The sequence below is a fragment of the Ambystoma mexicanum genome, chromosome 7q, assembly GCF_040938575.1.
Source record: "Ambystoma mexicanum isolate Mex_15411 chromosome 7q, UKY_AmexF1_1, whole genome shotgun sequence".
Taxonomy (NCBI): Eukaryota; Metazoa; Chordata; class Amphibia; order Caudata; family Ambystomatidae; genus Ambystoma; species Ambystoma mexicanum.
The window spans coordinates 844,306,155-844,330,851 of record NC_090941.1 but is presented as its reverse complement, the minus strand read 5'-3'; the positions used below and the strand labels follow the sequence as shown (position 1 = coordinate 844,330,851).

Here is a 24,697-nt window from a genome sequence, read left to right as displayed (position 1 = left end):
TTTCTCCTTTGTCCCTGTACTTAAGGGATACAGGTCCCCTGAGGAGTCAACACTCTTTCTCGTCCCAGTACCTCCTATACTGACAGTTTGCCAAAAACAAATAGGAACACTAGGGGAAGTGTTGGTGGGTGTGTTTTAGGAAGGTATGTTAGGGTTAGGTGGGTTACGGGATACACTATTCTCCCAAGACTGTCACTAACTGAGTACCACCCACAGGGGGACTATTAGGTAGCGGCCTCACCTCCCTGGCCTCATAGGAAGGGGCTCCCCCTAGGGGAGAAGTGATGGTATCTAGGAATTCGTCACAATTATCTTAACTACTTTTGACTATCATATTATATTCAATTAATCCCTCCTTTGTTTGTGTTAAAGTTCCTTGGACACTTTGTGTACGCCTGCCTTATTATGAAGTTCTATGATTGCCTGAGAGGAATGAAACATGTTGGGCTTTTTAACCTTTTAACTGCTATGGGTCCCCACCCCCTGTGCCTATAACTTTTTTGGTGATTTTGGTATTTCACCATTCAATGCCTTCTAACATTTTCTCCTTCATTAACCCCTTAAGTGCCAAGGACGAGCTATCTTGTCCTTGGCAACAGGGAGGTAATCCCAAGGAGGAGATACCTCGTCCTTGGCACTTAAGGGGTTAACCATTGCGAATGTAGGAGCAAAGTAATTCCTGTCACAAGCTATACAAGAACCAAGTACAAGTACAAGTGATAGTGGATTGGAAATTGGGCTAAAATCTATCTCCTATCAAAATGTAACAAATGCAAATGTTTTTCTTATGTTGGTGATGGTCAATGTATTTTGGCAGTTGTGTATGTTTTATGTATCAAGGTCTGTTGTAACAATCGTTATATTGTTATAACACAGGATAACACTATTTCATTTCATTTTGCGTATTTGCAAATTAAATTTCCAGTTAATTTCACAACACGTGGGCTGGTTGGGTAGATTTTGTGTCCAACTGTTTTGTGTTAAATATTTGATGTAAACACTATTTAAGTAATAACTATTGCGTTACATTATATATAGGACTGCCAGTACTACTGTGGTTGTGCCTACTGTGACAAACCTGAGGGCATGCTCATAACTTCTCTGCTTGGTCCCTCTATGCAGGTGGTCAGGGAAAGGCCATTGCTTTTGGATCCTATCCCTATGGGTGGACAAGCAAGGGAGGACCACCTGGGTGGAGGGTCCTTGGGGATTGGAATTTGGATGCCCTTGGGTAAGACAGTATTCCACACCCTCCTTTCAGGAAGGAACCCCTATCCCAAAAGTGGTTATGGGATATTGTGCACCATGTTCCCTTGTCTTCGAGGAGGGCAGGAGATATTACCACCCCAGACGTGGTAGAAAGAGGAGGAGAAGGAAGGGGGCTGAGGTACCTCGGGACAAAACACAGGATCCCCTTTATTCTAGTGACAACCGACCAAACCCTTCCTCGACCTTTATGGGTCATTGTAGAGTAGTTCCCCTCTTGAGGTACCTTACAGTACTGAGACGAGGAAGAAGCAACTGAGAGCAATGAACACCACTTACTCTCACCACTGTGGTACTGGGTCAAAGAAGATGCATGAAGGTCAGGCATGTCCTTTTAATCCGAGTCAGGCAGCAGTAATTGAGAGAATGGACCTGCAGCCCATTGAAGGACCACAGGTGTATAAAAGGTGGAATGCAGAAGCACAAAGAAGCATCAGCAGGGATTATTCGACCAATGGCCATGCTGGAGTGTGAGCCACCAACAAAGATCCTGGGAGTCCTGCCAGTGGAATTGTGCAGGACGGGGAACTCTCGTAAGGTAAGGCGGGCAGCAGGCGCGGTCGCGGAGCGGAGGTGAAGCGAAGTGCAGAAGCAGACGTGTGCTGGACGAAGCAACCAGCGAACAGGGTTTCCCGCTTGGTGGGAAGCCGACAAGGAGCTGCTGGGTCCTGGTAAGTATCAGGGACACTGAAATCACCTGGCCGCTCCAAGGGACCGTGAATATAGTAGCAAAAGACACTTTCACATTTATTGAATACCAAATCAAATGAACTAGCAAAGTTGCACTTATTGAATACCAAATTGAATGAAACAAGCAAAGCTGCATTTAGTGAATACGGAATCCAATGAAACAACCAAAGCAGCGTTTAGTGAGAAATTGAATGAAACAAGCAACGTTGCACTTCTTGAATATATAAGATTGAAATAAGCAAAACTGCACATATTGAACCCAGAAGTGAAAAGGCAGGCAAGACTATTTATTTTGAACATTGAATTACATAAAATAGCACACACTGCTAACCTTAAACACTAAACTGAACGCAAATACCAAACCTACTAATATTAAATATTGAACTGAAGCAAAATAGGAAACTAAGTTGAATGAAGGGCTCTGAGCGCAGAGCTGAAATCAAAGTTGAGAACTGGCTTGTTGTGGAGCAGCATTTGAGAATCCACTTGTTTGGCTGTATATTGAACTGCTGAAAGAGAACTGGAAGTTCCTGGGCACTTGACCTGTAATGGGTGGATCATGCGAAGCAACAACTGCACCCAGACCAGAGAACTACTACTTGTTGAACAAAGAACTATTGAAAGCGAAAGGAAGGTTCCTGGTTGCGTGACCTGTAATGGGTGGACCGTTATGTCTAACAACTGGGCCAAGACCAAAGAACCCCTATATGATGACAAGGAAGCTTGCTATTGTGTTCAAAGGAAAACTACTGTTGGTGCATACAACTTGGGGAAGGGAACCCTGAGTTGTAGAGAATTGTTGAAACACAGTTTAAAGACAAAGCTTGAAGATACTTCTTTTTGGGGCATCTTTTGATATTGAACTTGGGGAAGGAAACCCTGAGGCGTGCTGCCGTGGAACTATATTGAGCTTGGGGAAGGGTTTCCTGAAATTTATAAAAGTGTGGAACTTTATTACTTCAAGTCCAAAAGAAGGTAAATTGAACATTGTAGTGAACTTGTTGATATGTGGGGAAAAGAAGCTGAAGATTAGGCCCAATCTGGAAATAGCTCAGAACCTTTTATTTTTGAAACAATGTTTAGTTTATGGTTGACATCCCTACACACGGTTTTGTCTTAGTTGTGAGGGCAAGTATTGGTTTTGGACACAAACAGACTTTTCAGTGGAACTTACTGACAAAGATTATCCTTTGTTTTTTTAGGCAGGGAAATCCCACCTAAGCATAGGGCAGGTTAGGCCTTACACCATCCTGACAATGTCTAATAAAAGCCTTTTGTTATTCATTAAATCTGTGTTTGGTGTCTCCTTCCATGATGCCAACCTCACACTACTCTAAATGAGGGTAGCAGGACAGAAGAGGAGCACAAGCAGTTTTAGATAAATGCAGCAGCTTCTCTGCCAACTCAAATTTAAAGGCAAGTCATTCTAAAGCACATAGCAAAAACATCTGGAGCAGAAGAGGCAAGATAATAGGTGAGAGAATTTCAATATGAAATAGAACATTATCTAAGAACAGCCAAGTTGTGTGAGTGAGCAGGAGAACCCTAAAAGCACCTCATGCATTCAAGCTCAATTGATGCGAGACAATTAAAAATTATGTTATTCGCAGATGAAGTCTTTAGGGATCATCAAGGGGTGGGGGAATTAGGGCCACTGTTGCACGGCTGGACAATGGCCGCTGCCTGAGAAGGCTCAGAGAGGCCGTACACATCCTGATTTTTATCATGCTTTTGGTGGTCCCTGCACCACTGCTGCCATGGGCTAGGTCCCTTAAGGGAGTGGTAGCGGCTAGTGTTACTCCGGAGCCTCCGTGACCCTGACCTCGCGAGTGCCGGCTCTGATCCTCAGCGGAGCGTGGTGGTGTGAAACGCTGCACCCGACACAGAGACCACCTACAGCCCACATTTTGGGTCCCGGCCTCTCCATGCCCGGTCCATCGCCTGCAACAAGTCTGTATCCCGAATTCAGGGGCGGGAGAGGCCCTACATGTGTAACACCCGGGCCGCGTGTGGGGACTGAAGAATCGTTCCTCTATGCGCTCTCAAATTAATAAGCATCAATTGACAGATTGTGATGTGGCTCCTAACATTGAGTGAAACATTCACTGGAACAAGAACGAACTTTGGGAATCACAAGAAGCACTAATGGCCGACGCCCTAGCATGGGTATATATGATATGATATGGCATTTATAACGCGCCTATACACAAGTGTTTAAAGCGCGATGAGGCAAGGGAGGGGGAACAGAGGGAAGACAGAGACAACGAGCTTGCTAGGCCAGGTGACATTGAGATCACGCAAGTGCTTGGGTAATCCCAAAAAGCAGGCCAAAATAGACCGGTTTGCCAGGTCTGATCAGACATCCCCCCCCCTCCCTGCTGAGATGCTGGGCCCATCCCAACTGGACGTTTCAGCCTTGAATCAAACATTGTTAGCCCTGAATAACAGCACCGACAATCTCAAGGCTAAAATGTATGCTCTGACATGCAAAGTGGATGTCTCCGCAGTCCAGATTGCTAAGATTTGCGGCTATATGACCGAAGCGGAGCAGAGGATTGGCGATGGGGGAGGATAAAGTGGTGGCTCTTCAGTGTGAAGTCACCACTCTTCAGCAAACAATCAAGAAAGTGGTAGCCAAGAACGACGACCTTGAGGGAAGATCCAGGAGGAATAATATCCATATAGCAGGAGTGGCCGAGTCCACTCCTGTAGACAATATGGAGTAATTTGTTAAAAAACTACTTGTGGAGGTCCTTGAAAATCCACCGGTCACGAGCATGTTTATGGTAAAGCAGGCACGTAGGTCTGTGGCATCTAGACCCGCCCATGGTGCACCAGAGACAGCTATTATAGCCAGAATGTGCAGTTACCAGAGAAAAGAAAGAGCTGCAGTGGGAATCAGCGACCATTCGTCTTTTTCCTGATTTCAGCCCGCAAGTGCAGGACCAAAGAAAAACTTTTCAAACAGTAAAAAATATCCTGAGAAGAAAAGAAGTACAACATTCAATGCCATTTCCAGCCAAGCTCAGGGTGGTGCAGGATGGCAGGGTATCCTTTTTTACATTCCTGGAAGCTGCAGAATGCTTCGCAAGGGACATCCCGGACCAGAGAGGCTCCCCTCCGAAGGTCATCTTAGTTTTTTCTTCTGCTGGGATTATCCTGATGCGCCCATGGTGGGTTATATGTCAAAGGTTGGAAATACAATAGGTTTCAATCAAAAGGAACGAAAAAAGGTTCAAATATTTTTTTTATTTTTTTGTTTTGTTTTTTTGGTGGCCCCCCTCCCCCAACCCCTGTTTTTGTGGTAAAAAACACTTTTTTTACCTATACGGAAACCCCCAAAAAAATATATAATAAAAAAAGAATTCAAACCTTTTGTTTTCGATCCAATTTAATCTCACCTTTTGCATTCAAACCTTTTGTATTTGATCGTTTAAATGGACACCCCCATGATGCTATGGTACTCTGACTATGGGTGCAAATATGTCCTTAAGTAGCGGGACCAAGTTATTTGGAACCGACCAACAAGTGGTAATAAAGCAACAGATATTGAACAGGCCTTTTGTCAAATGGAGCCAACCCAGCCGCCGCTAGCTCCCCGTGCCCAGTGGCAAAGAACTAATTATTTGGGGTTACTTGTGGGGGATGAGCAGGTTGGAGATCAAGGGGCCGGTAAATTGTTGTTTCGGGCGTGGGAGCGGGTGGATAAAAAAGGGGGTTGAATGTGGGGGGACTGCTCTAGGGTTCCCTGGAGAGGGAGGCGAGAACCGAGATACAACCAGTGGCAATCACTTGCAGAGCTTGGGACCAGTTACGTCGTTTGACTGGACAGGGGGAGTGATACTCCCCAATGCTCGCTTTATACCAGGTTAGCAGAATGCTACGTACCCACTAGAACATTTGTCTGTCGACAACATTCCAAGAGGTTGGGGGTCCACACACTGAGGGATCTCGTTCATAACAGGAGGTTCATTGCATGGGAAGACCTGAAGGATAGAGGGGAATGGACAGCAGTTACTATGCTGTTGTACTTCCGACTGCGTGATGTACTTGGTACATCAGTCAAATGGCCGAACTTCCTGCACGCACCCTCAACCACCCTAATACTCCAATATATCACAGCTCCACCAATCACTAAGAAGCTGGTATCTTCCATATATAAACACATTCGACCACAGCGAGTAACCCATATATGTAATAACAAGGTCAAATGGGAATCAGTACTAGGGAAGAAGTTGTCAGAAGAACCAATGGAGGAAGATCTGCATACAGACGCGCACACTAGCCTTGAACAATTATCACAGATTGATACATTTAAAATGTTTGCACCAGATGTACTACTGCCCGGTTCGCCTACACAGGTTTTACCCTGATAAACCCCCCCCAGTGTATTAGATGTGGATATGACCCGGCTGATGTTTTCCATGTTTCCTGGAGCTGCCCACGGACATGTCCTTTTTGGGATAACATAGAGGTGGCTATTTCTCAAATGCTTTGTACTCAAATGCAATATCATCCAGAACTGTGGTTGTTAGCCCTGGTTGAAGATTGGTCTTGCGTTGAAATGAAATTGGTTGGGATGGCATCAGTGATTGCAAGAACCTTAATAGCGAAGGCGAGGAGTGGTTGAACAGCATGAACACGTGTGAGAGGAGGGAAACTCAGTGTGCTGTGACCCTCCCAGACCGTAGCAGACCACTGGACTAATGGAACCCTTTTAGAACTTATATGACCAGAGATGTGGAGGACCTGACCTGATGCCCTTCCCAGGCGTTGTGACCGCAGGGTCGGTTCGATCCTCGAAGCCTGTATGAGAATAGTACAGGCGGGGGGGGTTCCCTGTCGATTTTGTCCCATCACTGTTTCCCTTGTGATGCCCTCTTAGGATGGTACTGAGGTTTTGAGCATGGTGTGACATCACCTTACATGGCCATGGTGTATATTTTATGTACAAGCTGTTGCACTGAACAGTATACATTTATTGCTTATGTATGACCTACTCTTATGCCCAGAACTGTCTCAACATGTTTGTGGGGTGGGAAGGTTATCTCAGGACTGTTTGTATTCCCAATTGTTGCATTTAAAATGATAATAAAGAAATATTTTAAAAAAAGGGTTAGGCTGATTACAGTGAGAGTGTGCTCTGTATGTTAAATTATATTCAGCTGAAAATTATAACAGATGTTTAAACCCGGATAGGGCTTAAAACTTGATTTTTTTCAGTACCGAATTCACAATAACTCAAAGTTGAGATGCTCAGCAGCACAGTTTACACATACACAGAAACCTTAGGAGACTATTTAAGAAGAACGATCAACTTAAACTAAACATTCTTAACTCATGGTATCCTATCTTGCTAGCAAGATGAGCTAGAGCTAACTGCTTAGCTATTTCTCTTTTCAAGACTTCTGCTCTTGGGTTCTTAACTCTTTCCTCATCAACAGACAGTCCAAGAGTAAATTTACTTACGCCGGTTGGATCATCATGGTTGCCATGAACACTAAAAACAGGAATCGAAATGTTGAGATTGCCGTCCTGATAGTTAACCCATGGAAACCTAAAAAGTGTGAAAAGTTGTTCAAGTTTTGACAAAATAGCTTTGCACACAGAAAACTCTTAAAATTTAAATAATTCCTCTAAAGGCCAACATTGCAATGGAATGTATGCAACAGCATAAACATCAATAGTAATACATGGTGTGTGTTTGTGTGAAATAGAGAGGGAGGGAGACCAAGAGAAAGAGAGAGAGACCGAGATAGAGACTGTGATGGAGGCTGAGAGAAAACGTGAGTGGGAAAAACAGAACAAGAGAGCAGACCAAATATCAATCACATATTTTATAAGTGTGTTTAACCAGACACTATTCTGTGCATTCACAGTTTGATAGAACAATGAGGATATATCAGTATTCACTGCATGATGCACGCTAATATGTTACAACAGTTCAAAGCAATAGCTCAGAATAATCTCAGCACTATCACTTATTTTAAGTTAATATTAACGCTTGCTAGGAATTACTGAAGCAAAACAGTGAAAATACCCTGCAATACTCTTTTGGCTGTCATATGAAACATACAAGCAAAGAACATATACTATTGGGGAATTTGGAACAAGGCAGAGGAGTGAACTTCTCAGAAGAACACTTTGAAGACTGAATATAAACACGGGTCTGCCTAGAGTATGGGAAGAGTCTTTAAACCTCTAGCATCCAAATTGGCAGCAACTAAATACTCCAATACAGAACACTAGATAACAACAATGGTTTATAGTGAAAAAAACGAATTACAAAATCTCGAAAAAAAAAAATCTCGAGTCCAAAATCTCGAAAACAAAAATCTCGAATTTTTTTTTTAATACGTTTTTATTTCGAAATGGGGGGGTTCCCCCCAACCCCCCTTTTTTCTTTTTTTTATTTTACCCTTTTTTTATACTTACCTGAACCCACAAATACATATAAATAAATAAATAAATAATTCGAGATTTTTTTTCGAGATTTTGGTTTTGATATTTTTGTGATTCGATATTTTGTTTTCGGTTTTTTGACCGACCCCCAGCAACAATATGTACACAAGCATTAGAAATAAGCTATCCAAGATAGACCTTTACTATGCACACTTTTCAAAGGGTGGAGAAAAACATTTCTAACAGACTTCACCCTAATAAAAAGCTGAATTATTCAAGGAGGCAAAATGAACTCTGGACAAATGCACATAATTCACATCCATACCCAGGGTACAAGAATTATTCATGCCAACAATAGAAACAGAGCATTCCATGAAATGATCCACAAGGACCTACATAGCCAAACTAACAGTGTAGGCCGATGCAGACACTGTTTGAGACACTTGTAAGTGCCACTACCTGCAGTAATTCCCACTCTACTTTTGGAAAGAGATTCTTCAGCTTCCACAATGCATCCCAGTGGTTTGGTTGCGTTACGAACTAGGGCTAACCTCTCTGCATGCGCAATAGCAGTGGAGAGCCTGCGCCCTTCCTCGAAAATGCTCGATGGCTAACCGAAAACACAATGTTTTGCAATTCCTGTCGAACTATATATACAAAACCACACATCACTTTGTTAAACATTGGCTGGGCGCCATCTATAACATCTTAGTACAAGCGGATGCCTCCCTTACCATGCTTTTGACAAATCCCGATAAAGTAAAACAGCTAATTTATTGTTACGACTGGATCAAGACTAGATCTAAATGCCTGCAATACAAATCTGCTATGCCCGAAAAATTCAGACATAAAAGTTTGGGGTTTATGGAACCGTATCTTCTCAAGTTCCCTTGTAAAACAATACGATCTGGTATCCTAAGAATGCCTAAGAATGCGTTTCAATTCATGGCACACTCGTGAACTACTGAGGGGGAATTAATCTCCTGTCGGTTCTGTTTAGACATCAAGGTTACAGAATCCCTGGAACACATCCTGCCATCCTGTCCAGCTTTAATTCAGGAGCGTTTGAAATTTTTCTCTAATCACTGTAGCTATTTGGGAAATCTAGATACAGTTCAGAGGTGGTCTACGCTGCTGTGCTCTACAAATGTTTATTTACAAATTGCCATAGTTAATTTCCTTTTTTGCAGTGAATCTAACTTGTTGAAGAATAATGTTGTCCATTTTTCTTCTAACTTTTTCCTTTGCACTTTACTAAGTCTCTAATCTGTTTTATGTTTTAAATCAACTGAAACTTTTAACAATTGTTAGTTGTTCTACGAATTGTTTAATCAAGAATTTCCGCTTGTCCCATCTGTAGTGTTTTCATTGTTATATTTTACTTGTGATTATTTTAAATGCAAAGTTTTGTATTGAAAAGTTGATTTGTTTCAACTATATCAATAAAAAAAAAAATAAATAAATCCCACTCTATTGTTTCTATGTCCTAACAGCTTAAAGCTGACAGTTCTACAACCCATCCCTACGTCGCTAGACAACCAACAACACACACATCAACACTCAACTGAATTTAATGCCGCAACCAATGGGATCTGTCTTCAAGACCGCCTCTGACAGCTCCATCCCATCTCAATACATGCTATGCAATATATACAAACTCTTTGAGTCCTTTGTTTTAGGAATGGTCTCCCCTTACTGTTTCTCGATCAATCATAGGTAGACCTGCTCCACATCTCATAGGGATGTATTGTAATCATGTTTTCTATGGCGCATCACTTTATATTAGGATGCCCTCAACACTGCGACCCAGTCAACTTGTTCGCTGTGGCGGTCTTCTGGTAACTGCCATTCACATCTGGGCAAGTTAACTTCAACTGCACTTGCAGCATGAACCACAGCAGACAACCCTGCTGTTGCTGCATGTAGCTGTCGGCGATTTATTTTATCTCAAGCATTTACCCAATCACACGTCGCCATGGAAAGGAGGAAGACTTTCTTGGCTCCAATGAATATCCACACAGTCTTTGGCAGTGCTCAATTTTGTATCTGTTTTTATATCTCATGGCTTGTTCCCACTGACAAAGTATTTTAAAAACGGTAAAATGTTTGCTAAACCATATAGCTTTCTATATCTTGGAGAAAGTATAATAAGCATCATCCTCTCAGTAAGTGTTTTACATTAAAAAATACATTTCGCTGATGAAGGGTGCATTGGTGGAGGCCCGCATCGAGGGGTGTATGGATTTTTCATTAACATGTTTTGGGCCAAACGGTCTGCAGTTTGTGTGTTTGCATTGCACCAAGCATTCTCAGTCAATGTGATAAAGGACTGTCCATTGTGTGTTACGCATTCTCGATCGATATCTCTCTCTCTCTCTCTCTCTCTCTCGAAGAAGAAGAAGAAGAAGAAGAAGAAGAAGAAGAAATAGCAACAAGACGATGGAAAGAATGAGGCAGTGACGAAGACATTCCTGTACGTAGACATATGGATGAAATATCATCTTGGTGCCATTGTGAGACGTGTAAGGGAGCAGAGGTAAGAGATTGACACAAATGTGGCATGCTTGTTGCAACACACTTTTATTGTTACCAAAATGAGGAAAAGGAAACCTAATTGTCCTTAACTCTAGAAGGGGTTTCCCTGCCTCAAGAAAAACTAAGGCATTGTCAGAATGTCCATGAAAGTAAAAGAGTCTAGCGTCATGTGTCAAAAGCCTATATCGGTGTTAGGGAGAATTCTCTGTTTAGGCTGAATTTCCCTACCTAGTGAGTCCCCCAGCAGCTTTGCTGGATTTCTGGGGTTTAATTTTTTTCTCCTGCCAAGAGTGAGACTCTTTTACCCTCACTCTTGGACATGTTGAAGTGTGTTTTCTTGGTTAAACCTTGTGTTGAATGGGCTATGGGGTCTTTTACTCCATAGGGCCTCATGTATTTTTGTGATGTGGGTCACACAGCACCCTCTGTGCCGTGACCCAGGGGTGTCCTAGGGACTCCCCAACATAGACTCCATACCCTGGGACTGACTACTGTCTCCCAGGGCATGTAAAGTCACCAAAGACTTTGCTAGTCTTGAATCCTGAACAGAACCAGTACAAACCATCATATTGTGGACGTACTGGCTGGGGCAATTCGATTGCCCCAGGGTCTGTTAGTCGAGGGGGCACGTCTCCGTCCCCCCTGATCGAGTTTTGGCTGGTGGCAGTGGAAACTACTTTTTATATTCGACCGCGAATATTTCCCTATGGGATTTCCCATTGTTTTAGGCTAACACATTTAATTATTTATTTACGGTAGCCTTAAACATACCGCCGGTTTATATATTTATTTTTATAACTCCGGTTGGGACTTTTTGCCAAAACTTGATTCTAAAATGGCGTTGGTGTTCGCCTCTGTAACTCTGACCCAAAGTGGAGCCCTTTGTTCCACTTTTGGCGGGCTTCTCCACAGAAGCCCTCCAAAGTGGTGCCACTCTGTCTGGGGTACTTAGGAGGGGTGGAGGGGGATTTAGGCACCCTGGACTGAGTTACCTTGGTAACTCAAGTCGCACTCCGTCCTGATTGGCCCAAGTGGTGAGCCGCCCGGCTCACCACTTAGCATGGTTGAGTGACAGCTAGGCTGGGTGAATGGGGGTTTGCTGCATAAAAGCAGGGCTTTGGGGACTGGGACTTCAGAAGTCGCCACAGGACCAAGAATCCGACGAGGGAAGAGCTGAGCCGACCTGCTTCGACGACACCACCCGGTGGAGCCCTGCTGAACCGTCTCACCACTTTTTCCCGACGACCGAGGAGAACTCTTAACGGAGTGGCTCCTTCCCTTGACTGGTGGGGACAACCAGTTTTCGCCTTCTTTCCGTTCTTTGAGGTATCTCGTGGCCGCCTTGCCTGTGCCAAGCACCCCGGCAACCGGAATACCACACTTTACCCCCATACCGCGAAAGTCGGCACCAACCCTTTAACCGGAGGACTCCGCGGCTGGTTTCTTCCCGGGCAGTGCAACGACCCTCTTCTTCTGCTCTTCAGCGAGAACTTCTTCTCCCCTGACCGACGTCGAGCCCTGCTGCCACTGCCTGGAACAACTGCCACCGCTGGAGGATCCTTTCCGCTTAAGGTACTGTGTTCTGCCTGGCTTCCCTTGCTACCGACTGTACGGGGTAGATTTAGTCCCCGGCTTTCGAACCTGGGAGTGCCTGGGACACTTTGGCTAAACTTTCTGAGCCACTCTAACCTCTTTTTGACTCTTTGCAAGACTTTGAATCTCTAACTAACAGTGTGATCTTGGGCACATTTTCGCTCCGGCTACTCTAAGAGTGGGCCCTGCCTAGTGACTTTTGCTCACCTGTGACTTTATTCTTCTGTAAGCCTATTGCAAGTGCTCTGGACCTTAGAGTGGTGTGTCTAACCCATTTCTGCTTTTTCTCTCCCTTTCTTGGAAACTACTAGAGTGTCATCTAACGTTAAGCACTCACCTCTGTTTTAATTAAGTGGTGTTTTACCTAGAGTTGTCTAGATAGGAGAAAGGATTGAATCTACTTTCATTATAACTGTGTTGAAGTACTTTTACTATATTTTTGCTAGAGTGTTTTTAACTTATGTGTATTTTAAATAAATAACTATATACTTTTGAAACCAAGCTCTGGTCAGTGTTTGCTTGTGCTATTGTGTTTTGGTACATATTGTGTATACTTTACATACTGCCTAACTCTTCTTGAGAGAAGTCTGACTGCTCAGCCACAGCTACCAGGTAAATCTGGGTGGTACGGACTGCTACCAAAGGGGTTTACTGCTCTACCTGTAGTCTTAAATCTTTTGCAGTGTTCCCCAAGGGAACTGCACAGGTTTCTGCCTAACACTGGTGTACAGCGGTGGGATTTGTATTGAGTATACATTTTATTGTGCTTTAGATACCTTAGTGCAACTAACCACAAAGCTTAGCACTGAAAAAGTAAAACCTCTAACATGTCAGTTATAGAAAGCTATAGTCAAGAGTCCCTTGCAGCCAAAACTGCTGATTGTTTAAGAGTGCTCTGTAAACATAAGGATCTCCTGACTAAGGGCAAGAAAATGGAGCTGATTGAAAGATTGTTAGCTAACCAAAGTCTGGGTGATGGTTCAGAGGAACCTACCACTCCAGCGACTGTAGATGACAGTGTTGAAGTTAACATGGAGCAAAATGTTGATGTTTCTGAGGAAGAGTCAGAAGAGGAGGGTGAGGCTGTTGTAACTGTCCCCCCTAGGCCTCTGCCTGCTCTACCTGCTGTACCTACTGGACCTTTACCAGGTCCCACATTTAGTCCTCAGTACTTTGAACTGGAGAAAATGAAGCTAGAATTGGAGTATAAGAAACTTAATGCTCAAACTGACAAAGAACTAAGGCTAAGGGAAATGGAGCTCAAGTATGACTTAGAAATGAAGAAATTATCTGTTGAGAATGTTTCTCTCTCTGGCTCCTCTAGAAGTTCCAGTCCTAAAAGACCCCGGATGCCTAAAGAATTGGTTGGTATGTATGAGCCTAAGTTGGATGTGTTGGATTGGTTGTCTCTGTTTGAATATAATCATGGGCTCCAGAACATCACAGGAAATGACTTACTCACCTGGTTGTTCTCTAGGCTTCCCCCTGTTGCAACTGATGTGGTAATGGAGATGGGGGAGGAGGATAGGAAGGACTATGAATGTGTGAAACTAGCTTTGATAGCTAGGTTTGGGAAGACCCCTTCCCAGTATCTTAAGAGGTTTAGGAACCTCAAAAAGCATGATGGTACCCCTTGGGCTACCTGGGTGAGTGAATGTTTGAAAAACTTAGAGGGATGGATTAAGGGTTACAAGGTGAACACTTATGAAGGTATGAAGAATCTCTTTATGTTGGAGTCAATTTATGATGCCTGCTCTCCTGAGCTCAGACAACACTTGGCTGATTCCAGGGAATTGGATTCCCGGAAACTAGCTAAGGCTGCTGACTTGTGGGTTGCCAACAGGGCCACTCACAAGGATTCTGGGGTAACTCAGAAGAAGGATGGGGAAAAACAGTCTAAAAAAGACTCCAAAGAGAATTCTAATAATTCCTATCCCAAAGAGGGCCCCAAACCACAAAATAACCAGGGTAAGCCACATGGGAAACCTAGTCAGGCTACTGTACCTTCTGGCCACAAGCCAGAAGGAGGTCAGAACAAGCCACCCTTCCAGAGAGCATTTGGACAATGCTATGTCTGTCAGGGTACTGACCATATCAAAGGAGATCCCAAGTGCAAGGGTAAACCTGCAGGGATCAGCACAGTCTCCTTAGCCTTCACTCCTGAGGATGAAGTACAGATGGCTAGTGCCCACTTTGAACTCTTTGCTGAAGAACCCTTGGGTCTTCAAGCAACTGTAAACTTAGAGCCTATGGGTCTGGTTAGTCCCCAGAATAGGGTTGTGTATAACTCCCTACCTGTTAACTCTAAGGTGTATTATGTGGACAGTGTTCTTGTCAATGGCCAGGATACTCCTGCCAGGAGAGACACTGGGGCCAGCAGAACAGTAGTGGATGAAAGCTTCTTTCAACCTGAGGATGTGGCCAAAGCACCCAAAGGTCCCACTAAGATGTCTGGAGGCCCTGTCCAAATGGTTCCTATCCTACCAGCCCTCATTCAGTGTAACAACATGACAGTGAGGATCCCTGTCAGTGTTCAGACTGAGGTACCTGGGAAGGTCCTGTTAGGGAATGACCTAAGAACTCTAGGAGTAGTGTCACATACCCCCAGGCCTCCCAGTATGGAGAAGCAGAACTTAACCAAATTGGCTAGAAAGGCTACCTTGAAGGACCCTTCTAAGCCTGTGGGACCCTCTACTGAGAACCCCACTACAAGCCCTGGTGTTAGTAAGTTGACCTCTAGCCCAGGCACATTTCAGGATAGTATGCTAGGAACATGGGCGCCCCAACCAAGCTCCATCATTGTTCCCCTAGTCTCAGAGTCTCTGACTCCCCCTGCTTCTGAGGAAGAGGTGGATAGACCAACTAGGCCCCTATCTGGACCTGAGAGAACTGGTAATTCTCAGTGCTGGTGGAAAACCAGAAAAGAAAAGTCTAAGGCCAAAAACCTTCAGACTGTTGGCCCTTCTACTGAAGAACCCAACTCAAATCCTAATATTAGGGGGGAAACTCCTAAAATAGGTAAGGGTAGATCTAAGAGGAAGGGGAAGCAGGTACATTGCCTAACCCCAACCCCTCCAACCAAGAGGCCTAAGACCCAACCTGCTCCCACAAGAGAGGTGGTGAGGAACCTTGGAGGCCCCTCTAGATCTAAGGGAATCCTTTATAAGGACCCCTTGAAAAAGCCTAACATAGGTTCAGAAGTTGTACCAACTTCTGAGGGACTGGTCAACCAGATCCCCTATAACAAAAAGACTGATGTTCCTCAAAGGGTCTGTAGGTCCGTTAGCTTGCAAAAGAAAACCTTTGAGTTCTCCATTGAACATAGGTCAAGGTGTCACCATCAAAATGCTGATGGACTCTCTAGGATGTATATCATCGACTAGAGGTATGAGGTTCATCCAGGAGTGGATTAAATCCTCCTGTCCCTTAGTCTGGGGGGGGCGAGTGTTAGGGAGAATTCTCTGTTTAGGCTGAATTTCCCTACCTAGTGAGTCCCCCAGCAGCTTTGCTGGATTTCTGGGGTTTAATTTTTTTCTCCTGCCAAGAGTGAGACTCTTTTACCCTCACTCTTGGACATGTTGAAGTGTGTTTTCTTGGTTAAACCTTGTGTTGAATGGGCTATGGGGTCTTTTACTCCATAGGGCCTCATGTATTTTTGTGATGTGGGTCACACAGCACCCTCTGTGCCGTGACCCAGGGGTGTCCTAGGGACTCCCCAACATAGACTCCATACCCTGGGACTGACTACTGTCTCCCAGGGCATGTAAAGTCACCAAAGACTTTGCTAGTCTTGAATCCTGAACAGAACCAGTACAAACCATCATATTGTGGACGTACTGGCTGGGGCAATTCGATTGCCCCAGGGTCTGTTAGTCGAGGGGGCACGTCTCCGTCCCCCCTGATCGAGTTTTGGCTGGTGGCAGTGGAAACTACTTTTTATATTCGACCGCGAATATTTCCCTATGGGATTTCCCATTGTTTTAGGCTAACACATTTAATTATTTATTTACGGTAGCCTTAAACATACCGCCGGTTTATATATTTATTTTTATAACTCCGGTTGGGACTTTTTGCCAAAACTTGATTCTAAAATGGCGTTGGTGTTCGCCTCTGTAACTCTGACCCAAAGTGGAGCCCTTTGTTCCACTTTTGGCGGGCTTCTCCACAGAAGCCCTCCAAAGTGGTGCCACTCTGTCTGGGGTACTTAGGAGGGGTGGAGGGGGATTTAGGCACCCTGGACTGAGTTACCTTGGTAACTCAAGTCGCACTCCGTCCTGATTGGCCCAAGTGGTGAGCCGCCCGGCTCACCACTTAGCATGGTTGAGTGACAGCTAGGCTGGGTGAATGGGGGTTTGCTGCATAAAAGCAGGGCTTTGGGGACTGGGACTTCAGAAGTCGCCACAGGACCAAGAATCCGACGAGGGAAGAGCTGAGCCGACCTGCTTCGACGACACCACCCGGTGGAGCCCTGCTGAACCGTCTCACCACTTTTTCCCGACGACCGAGGAGAACTCTTAACGGAGTGGCTCCTTCCCTTGACTGGTGGGGACAACCAGTTTTCGCCTTCTTTCCGTTCTTTGAGGTATCTCGTGGCCGCCTTGCCTGTGCCAAGCACCCCGGCAACCGGAATACCACACTTTACCCCCATACCGCGAAAGTCGGCACCAACCCTTTAACCGGAGGACTCCGCGGCTGGTTTCTTCCCGGGCAGTGCAACGACCCTCTTCTTCTGCTCTTCAGCGAGAACTTCTTCTCCCCTGACCGACGTCGAGCCCTGCTGCCACTGCCTGGAACAACTGCCACCGCTGGAGGATCCTTTCCGCTTAAGGTACTGTGTTCTGCCTGGCTTCCCTTGCTACCGACTGTACGGGGTAGATTTAGTCCCCGGCTTTCGAACCTGGGAGTGCCTGGGACACTTTGGCTAAACTTTCTGAGCCACTCTAACCTCTTTTTGACTCTTTGCAAGACTTTGAATCTCTAACTAACAGTGTGATCTTGGGCACATTTTCGCTCCGGCTACTCTAAGAGTGGGCCCTGCCTAGTGACTTTTGCTCACCTGTGACTTTATTCTTCTGTAAGCCTATTGCAAGTGCTCTGGACCTTAGAGTGGTGTGTCTAACCCATTTCTGCTTTTTCTCTCCCTTTCTTGGAAACTACTAGAGTGTCATCTAACGTTAAGCACTCACCTCTGTTTTAATTAAGTGGTGTTTTACCTAGAGTTGTCTAGATAGGAGAAAGGATTGAATCTACTTTCATTATAACTGTGTTGAAGTACTTTTACTATATTTTTGCTAGAGTGTTTTTAACTTATGTGTATTTTAAATAAATAACTATATACTTTTGAAACCAAGCTCTGGTCAGTGTTTGCTTGTGCTATTGTGTTTTGGTACATATTGTGTATACTTTACATACTGCCTAACTCTTCTTGAGAGAAGTCTGACTGCTCAGCCACAGCTACCAGGTAAATCTGGGTGGTACGGACTGCTACCAAAGGGGTTTACTGCTCTACCTGTAGTCTTAAATCTTTTGCAGTGTTCCCCAAGGGAACTGCACAGGTTTCTGCCTAACAATCGGACTCTCACACTTATAACTAATAGTCCTGCCAATGTCTTGGTTCAGGGGTATGGCTCCTTTCTCCAAGGCAGGGACTTACAATTTGTGTTCTTGGAAACTGTTTCCTGTGGGACTACCTCCCTTCTCCATGGCGCAATCCCTCTCTTAGGAACAGAAGGTTCCAACCAAGTTCCAGGCGGTGTAAAACAAAGTTCCAAAGTTGTGCGAAAAAACAAAGTTCCAAGGTTAAACCCTTGATACCAAGAGAACGCCTCCCTTCTCTTGGTCTCCTTCAGACTCTTTAAAACCTACACAAATACCAGGAGAAATTACTCCTTTCCCCTGGCTCTTCTTGGGCTTCTCACAATACCAAGAGAATTCCTCCCTTCTCTCTGCTTTTCCTAGTGTTCACAAATTCCATGGATAATGAGTCCCTTTCACTGGCTCTTCTTAGCTTTCTCACAATCCCAAGAGAATGCATCCCTTCTCTTGGCTTTTTCGCAGTGTCCCAATGCCAGGGCCAATGGACTCCCTTACCCTGGCTCTTAGCGTTCTCACAAGGCCTCTGCTTCGTGATGTGAGGGTCTCCAACCCCTCTCGTCAAGTTTTGCTCCTTCCCTCTCCGGATGTTGTGTTGAAGAAGATGTATGATACTTCTCTTACTAATTAGCTTTTATATTTTTCCCCTGGCTTGTTTTCTACCAGGTACTGCGACTATGCGAAGCACTGCTGATGCCTTGACTTGGTTTAATGGGTGCTAGTCCCAGACTTCTATATTCTGATTCTCTGCCCAGTCTACCCGTTTGTCGGTGTATTTATTTGTAATGCGCACCAGACACTGGGGTATCAGGGCACAGGGGACCAGGAGGAGACATGAATACTTTCAGCTTATAGTTACACAAGTTACAGAGGAAGTGTACATGGTTTACAGATGAAGTAAGGCTGCGTGCCTGATATATACATACAAATAGTAGTGAACATTGTGTAATTACATAATTTACAAGGTTAAAGTTCAACATATAATAAACTTTACAATATCTATGTACTGTTAATCCTAATGAGTAATGCTGTGAAACATTGAGAAAAAAGGTCAGTCACCAGGTGAGTTAGTGGTATTCGTCTCTAAGCCATTTAATGGTGTTCTGTCTGAAGTTCAGAAGGGTTTGATCCTCCCCCCCCCTCCTTGTGCTGCTTTGACCGGGAAACTGCTCCCCCCGGCTTTTGTCAATTTAAACCTATGTACGACTAAACAATCTGCAGTAATAGTCCTGGTGGGACGGTTACAGGTTTTTCTGGTAATTCTCTCCACAAGGTTGCGAGGTGCAGCGTTATTCAGGGTTTATGGGTTAACAAGGCAGTATTGAGCAGGATTTTGTCACTGGTGGACAGCCATTTGTTCTGTCTCCTTGCCTCTGAAATATGCTCATTCCTGGCAATGCCCTGTGCCGTTCTCAGAGCATTATTCTGGAGAATTTAAATCTTGTTAACAATGTTCTTGCTAGCGCCCGGGTACAGGGCATTGCAATAGTACAACTTGGCCAAAATTAAGGCTCGGGCCAGTATGGTACAGCTTTCCTTAGATAGAAAAGGTTTAATAATCATAAATAATAATAATTTCGCATTTATATAGCGCTACGAACCCTCAACTATCTGAGCGCTGCTTATTATTACCCACGGTGTGTGGTGCTCATTTATCAACCTCGGAAGGATGAAAGGCTGAGATTGGCCCTGCCGGGATTCGAACCTGCGTCAGCAGGCTCTGCACATGCCAAAGCGAGCGCTCTACTCGCTGTGCCACTTGACCGGCTGGCTCTGATCAACTCTGATCAACTTGCATGTGTACGCAGAGGCTGAGGCCATGGCATTGATCTGTTTAGCAAATGTGAGGGTGGAGTCTACCTCTTTAGCCACTTTCATAAGGTTGCCATCGATGTTAAAAGAGTTATATTTGTGACCAAGTTTATTGAGGTTGAATGCAGTTCCCAGAATGAAGAGCTCAGTTTTGTCATCATTCAGGCCGTGGACAGCCATCCATGCCTGGATGATGAGATTTTATTTACTAAGGCTGCATCCTTGTCATAATCCCTGGTAAGCGGTATGAGAATCTGGGTATCATCTGCATAGTTAGTGTAGGTGACACCGAGATGGTCCAGATCATTGAATAGGGGCTTAGTAAATATATTGTACATTGTGGGTGAAACACAGGAACCCTGTGGCACACCACATGTAATAGGAATAGGGTCTGCCGCCGCTGATGGCGGGAAGACCCTCATGGACCTGTTACTCAGGAAGGTTTGGATCCATGCTATTGCATCCTGTGAGAAGTGAGTTGCTGAGTCAAGGTGGTTGCATAAAACTTTATGGTACACCAGATCAAAGGCGGCCGAAAGATCCAGGAGAATTAGCAAAGCTGTTTTCCCATTCTCCTTAAGGTCATCGATCTGGGTTTTGAGATCAATCAGCGGAGTTTCAGTGCTGTGTTGGGGCCTAAATCCAGATTGGCGGATTCCCAGGAGCTGATTGAACTCTAAATATTCCTGTATCTGGAGATAGGCCACACGGTCTAAAATTTTAAGTAAGAAAGGCACTGTCGTAATAGGCCTATATTTAGTGGGGATGGCTGGATCTAGTGATTGTTTTTTGAGGAGGCGAAGGACGCAGGACTCCTTTAAGTTGTTTGGGATGGTGCCAGATGAGAAGGAGGCATTAATTACCTTTGTTATGAAAGGTGCGGGGTCTCTCGCGGCACCTTTGATAATTTGGGCAGGGCACAGGTCTCCCTTGCAGTTTGAAGGTTTAAGGGATAGGATGATTTTTTTCAACCTCTAGGGTAGAGACTCTTGAAAGGCTGAACCGTTGTGACGGTTTACGTGGGAGTACTGGCCGGTGTGTCCCCTCCTATGGGAGAAGGGACGACATCCAAGGATTTGTCACAGCAGTCAGAAGAATTCAACACGGTTTGCTCATCTTTCTACAACAGTCTTCAAAAGGACTTTCAGGCAGCATGTCTTAACAGTTCCGTTCTCCTTATGTTGATAACACTGACACATGAGCGGATGGTCACTGTTTGCCCGTGTGTCCTGTGATGAATCCAATGGAGTAATCACAGATTCGTAGGTCGTGACCTCCTTCCATGTGGCATGGGCATGGCAGCCGCTACCTGATCCTGACCTGGGGGGCGGCTTTATGAGGGAGGATCAGATGAGAGGAGACAACTACCGGGGAGATGTCATGACTTCATTGGACGAGACGCAGTCTCCCCCTTTCCCATGAGGAAGACCCACTAATTCCAAAGACCCTATTGGCATTTTCTCAACTGCTTGTTCACCCTTGGAGAAGAAGTAAAGAAACCTCTTCTTCAGATTGTTCTGGTCAAACACCCACCCTTGACACAACCCCTTTTCCTTCTGAAATAACTTTATGTAAAATCACGAAGAACTAATGACACCTATGCACCTGAACACCCACAATTCCCCAAGTATTGAGACGAGGAGGATGAAGGAGTTTGAACAAGGCTCCAAGAGCTTGAAACACAACATGCAGCCAGCACGATATTGGGAGAGGCAGTGCAGAAGAAGACATGGGCTCCTGTACCAAAGCTCACAAATGCGGAGATCATGTACCGGTGTGGCAGAGCAAGGAAGGCCGCCACGTCAGAGGGAGAGACGCTGTGCCTGAGACCGAAGTACTATGAAGCCACGAGAAAACGCCTGTGTGCTCGGTAGGTCGAGAAGGCAGCGTTCTCCATTCCGGGACCTGTGACCGCGGAGCCTTGAAGTAAGCTAGAAGAACGTATGCACTCTCCCGTGTGGAAAGTGGGTGAAAGCAACACGACGCAGAAGTGCGAAACGGACCGGAGATGCTGGATAAGACAAGTGAATCTATCCAAAGCAAGTGGGCATCCCGGGGCGTTCCAGCGACCGCGCCAACAGCAATGTGAGCGTAAAACCATTATTAACGTGATGAGAAGATTTTTTGAATGTAGAAAAGGCAAAGTACAATCCCCAATGAGCTATGGATGCATGAAGTGCAAGTATCGGACAAATCTTGAACAAACCTTACTGCAAGCCTATATACCAAGCCAAGAGCAATACATACAGTATTGGTGATACAGAGAAAATGTGAAACGCATGAGAAGCCCTGGCAAAGCAAGATACCAGGTAATTGAAACAAGTCCTGGCAGGGGAGTATACCAGGCAAGTGAGAACCACAAGTGAAGACCTGGCAGGAGAGTATACCATGCAGTTGGCAATGCACAAAGAAACCTGACAGGGGACCAGGCAATTTGCAAAGCTTCCAGGAATGACACTTCTGTTCTTTTAACTCATGCTCATCTTACTGCTTCTCCTTCTGACCCACTCCCTTCTTCATCCCCCCAAGTATATCCCCATCTTCTCCCTCTCCTTATTTCACCTATTGACTCCTCCCTTGGTCATTCCTGTTTTCCTGCGGCTTTAAAGCATGTGCTTACTCTTTCTATCCTGAAAAAATATTCTCTTCATCAGTCTTCCCCAGCCAATTTCCGCCCTATTTCCCTTCTACCCTTTCTCTCTAAAATTCTTGAACAGGACGGCTATACCCAGGTACCCAGTTATCTGAGTCTTCATTCTCTTCTTCCTCCCTTGCAGTCTGGTTTCCGCCCGTCTCGAAACTGCCATTATTCTAATTCTCTCCTCATAGCCCACTACTCCAAGCTTTCTTCTATCCTTATTCTTCTCGACTTGACTGCAGCATTCAACACTGTAGATTACTCTGTTCTTATCTCCTCTCTTTCCACTTTGGGTATCTCTGGGTCTGCTCTCAAATGGTTTCGTTCTTACCTTTCACAACAGACCTATTCTGTTACTTGGGCTGGACACTATTCTCCCTCACTCACCCCCCTACCCCCAGCCTTTCTTTCCTTTTCTCTCTCAGGGCGCATCTGGTTTAAATACATAAATTAAGTGTGGACCACCACATAAAGACCTACAACTCACCAGAGTTCCCACTCAAGACAGAGCTGGAGTCTAAGCAATTTCTAAAAATATGGGCCTCATTCCGAGTTTGGCAGTCCATAAACAAGGGTGCCGGTAAACGTACTTGTTTCTGGACTACCACACTACGAGTCTGCATGCAGAGGCCATTGCGCCCGGCAGGGTTAGACCTGCCAGCGTAACGGCCCCTGCAGACAGACATTTCACTGAAGCACAGCACCGTTATCAACAGTGCTTCTGAGTCCCCATTCCCGTGGAGTCCTATTGAACTCCATGGGAATGGGGACATAACTAAATCACCCCGCCTTATTTCCCGCTCCGTCGGGACTTGTAATGTCCCGTTGGCAGCGGGAAGTCAGGCGGCGGATTCGATGTTTCGAGGTCAGCTGCAACCTGCCAGAAGCACCAGCGGGTTACCGCCGACTTCGTAATGAGGCCCTATATATTTTATTAATTTGATAATGAAGACACTAATCCTAAAATAAGAGACAATTTAACAAGAAACGAGAAAGTGCAAAAATGTCAATATTCTTCGCAATCGCATTCATTCAAACCTTTCCCTTATCAAAACACACACATTCATACATACTCATCACTCCATCAAAAAAGTGAAAATGCAGAAAAAGCAGTAACAGAGCTACGTCAATGTACAAAATACATCCCACATAAATAGTAACAGTATGTAAAAAAAGAAATTATATCCGACTAGCAGAGGTCTTTAATTCTGACTCAATGAGGAGAGACAACTAGGTCAAAATTCCATAATATCACATCTGCCTTCTCTTGCTAGTTTCAACTTTCTAATGATTAAATCATAATATTCCATAATCTTCATCAGGACCAAAAAAATACGATGACACTCACCACTGTGAATAAATCATGCAGGACATGTTCTGAATTAGATTACATCAACCGAATTAACACTGAAGGCCAGGACAAAAATGAAGCCTTATCACCCTTATGAACATATATACAAATAGGGGGGCTCCCAAGGGATGCACAATATCATATCTTCAAGGAGACTTCAAAATATACAAAAATGGATGTGCTAAATAAGCAGTCTTCGTATGAGCCAGTGTACTTGCAGTCAATGGAAAAGTATTGCTCAATGTGTTCTGAACCGGCATATGTTGTAAAACCGGAGCTTAACTCTCAGCACCTCTCCAGAGTATAAAACGCTCCTAACCGGTTGATTAGGCTTGTCTGCCAGACTGATGGGGTGTGCATCTTCGTGACAGAGTTGAGCCCCAGATAATCCATGCAAAAGCGGACCTCTGTCTTCCCACAACTGGACTCTTTTTTAGGGACCAGTAACAGCAAGCTAATCCAGGAGCTGTAGGAAGGCATGATAACCCCTAAGGCCAACATCTTAAAGAACTCTTCTTTGGTGGTGTCTTTGACCGTGTCCGACATCCAGTGAATCCTACTCTTCACAGGCTTACTGGCTCCGGGGTCGATGTCATGGACACACCAATCGATCTTCCCAGGAGTCAAAGAACAGGCCGGCGTACTGATCCAGCAATCACTGGCAGTCTCGCCACTGCCGCTCTGTGACGTCTGGCAAGAGTTGAACTCATGCGAGAGACCCGTCAGTGGGTTGTGCATGTAATGGATCAGGGAGGAGAGCCATCTCCTCCTGTGTCTTGTCATCCGTAACCAGAGCCATCAGCAAGCCATCACGACTG

At 44.9% G+C, this 24,697-nt stretch overlaps 1 protein-coding gene across 2 annotated transcripts in view; it reads right to left on the bottom strand.

Annotated features, from left to right (window-relative positions):
* The window catches only part of MRE11 (MRE11 homolog, double strand break repair nuclease), a 1,502,633-nt gene that overhangs the window by 1,284,461 nt on the left and 193,475 nt on the right, over positions 1–24,697 (bottom strand). For both annotated transcript variants that reach the window (XM_069639266.1, XM_069639267.1), the window contains exon 5: positions 7,426–7,513. In XM_069639266.1, coding sequence (XP_069495367.1) covers positions 7,426–7,513 — 88 coding nt within the window. The remainder of the gene's footprint in view (positions 1–7,425; positions 7,514–24,697) is intronic.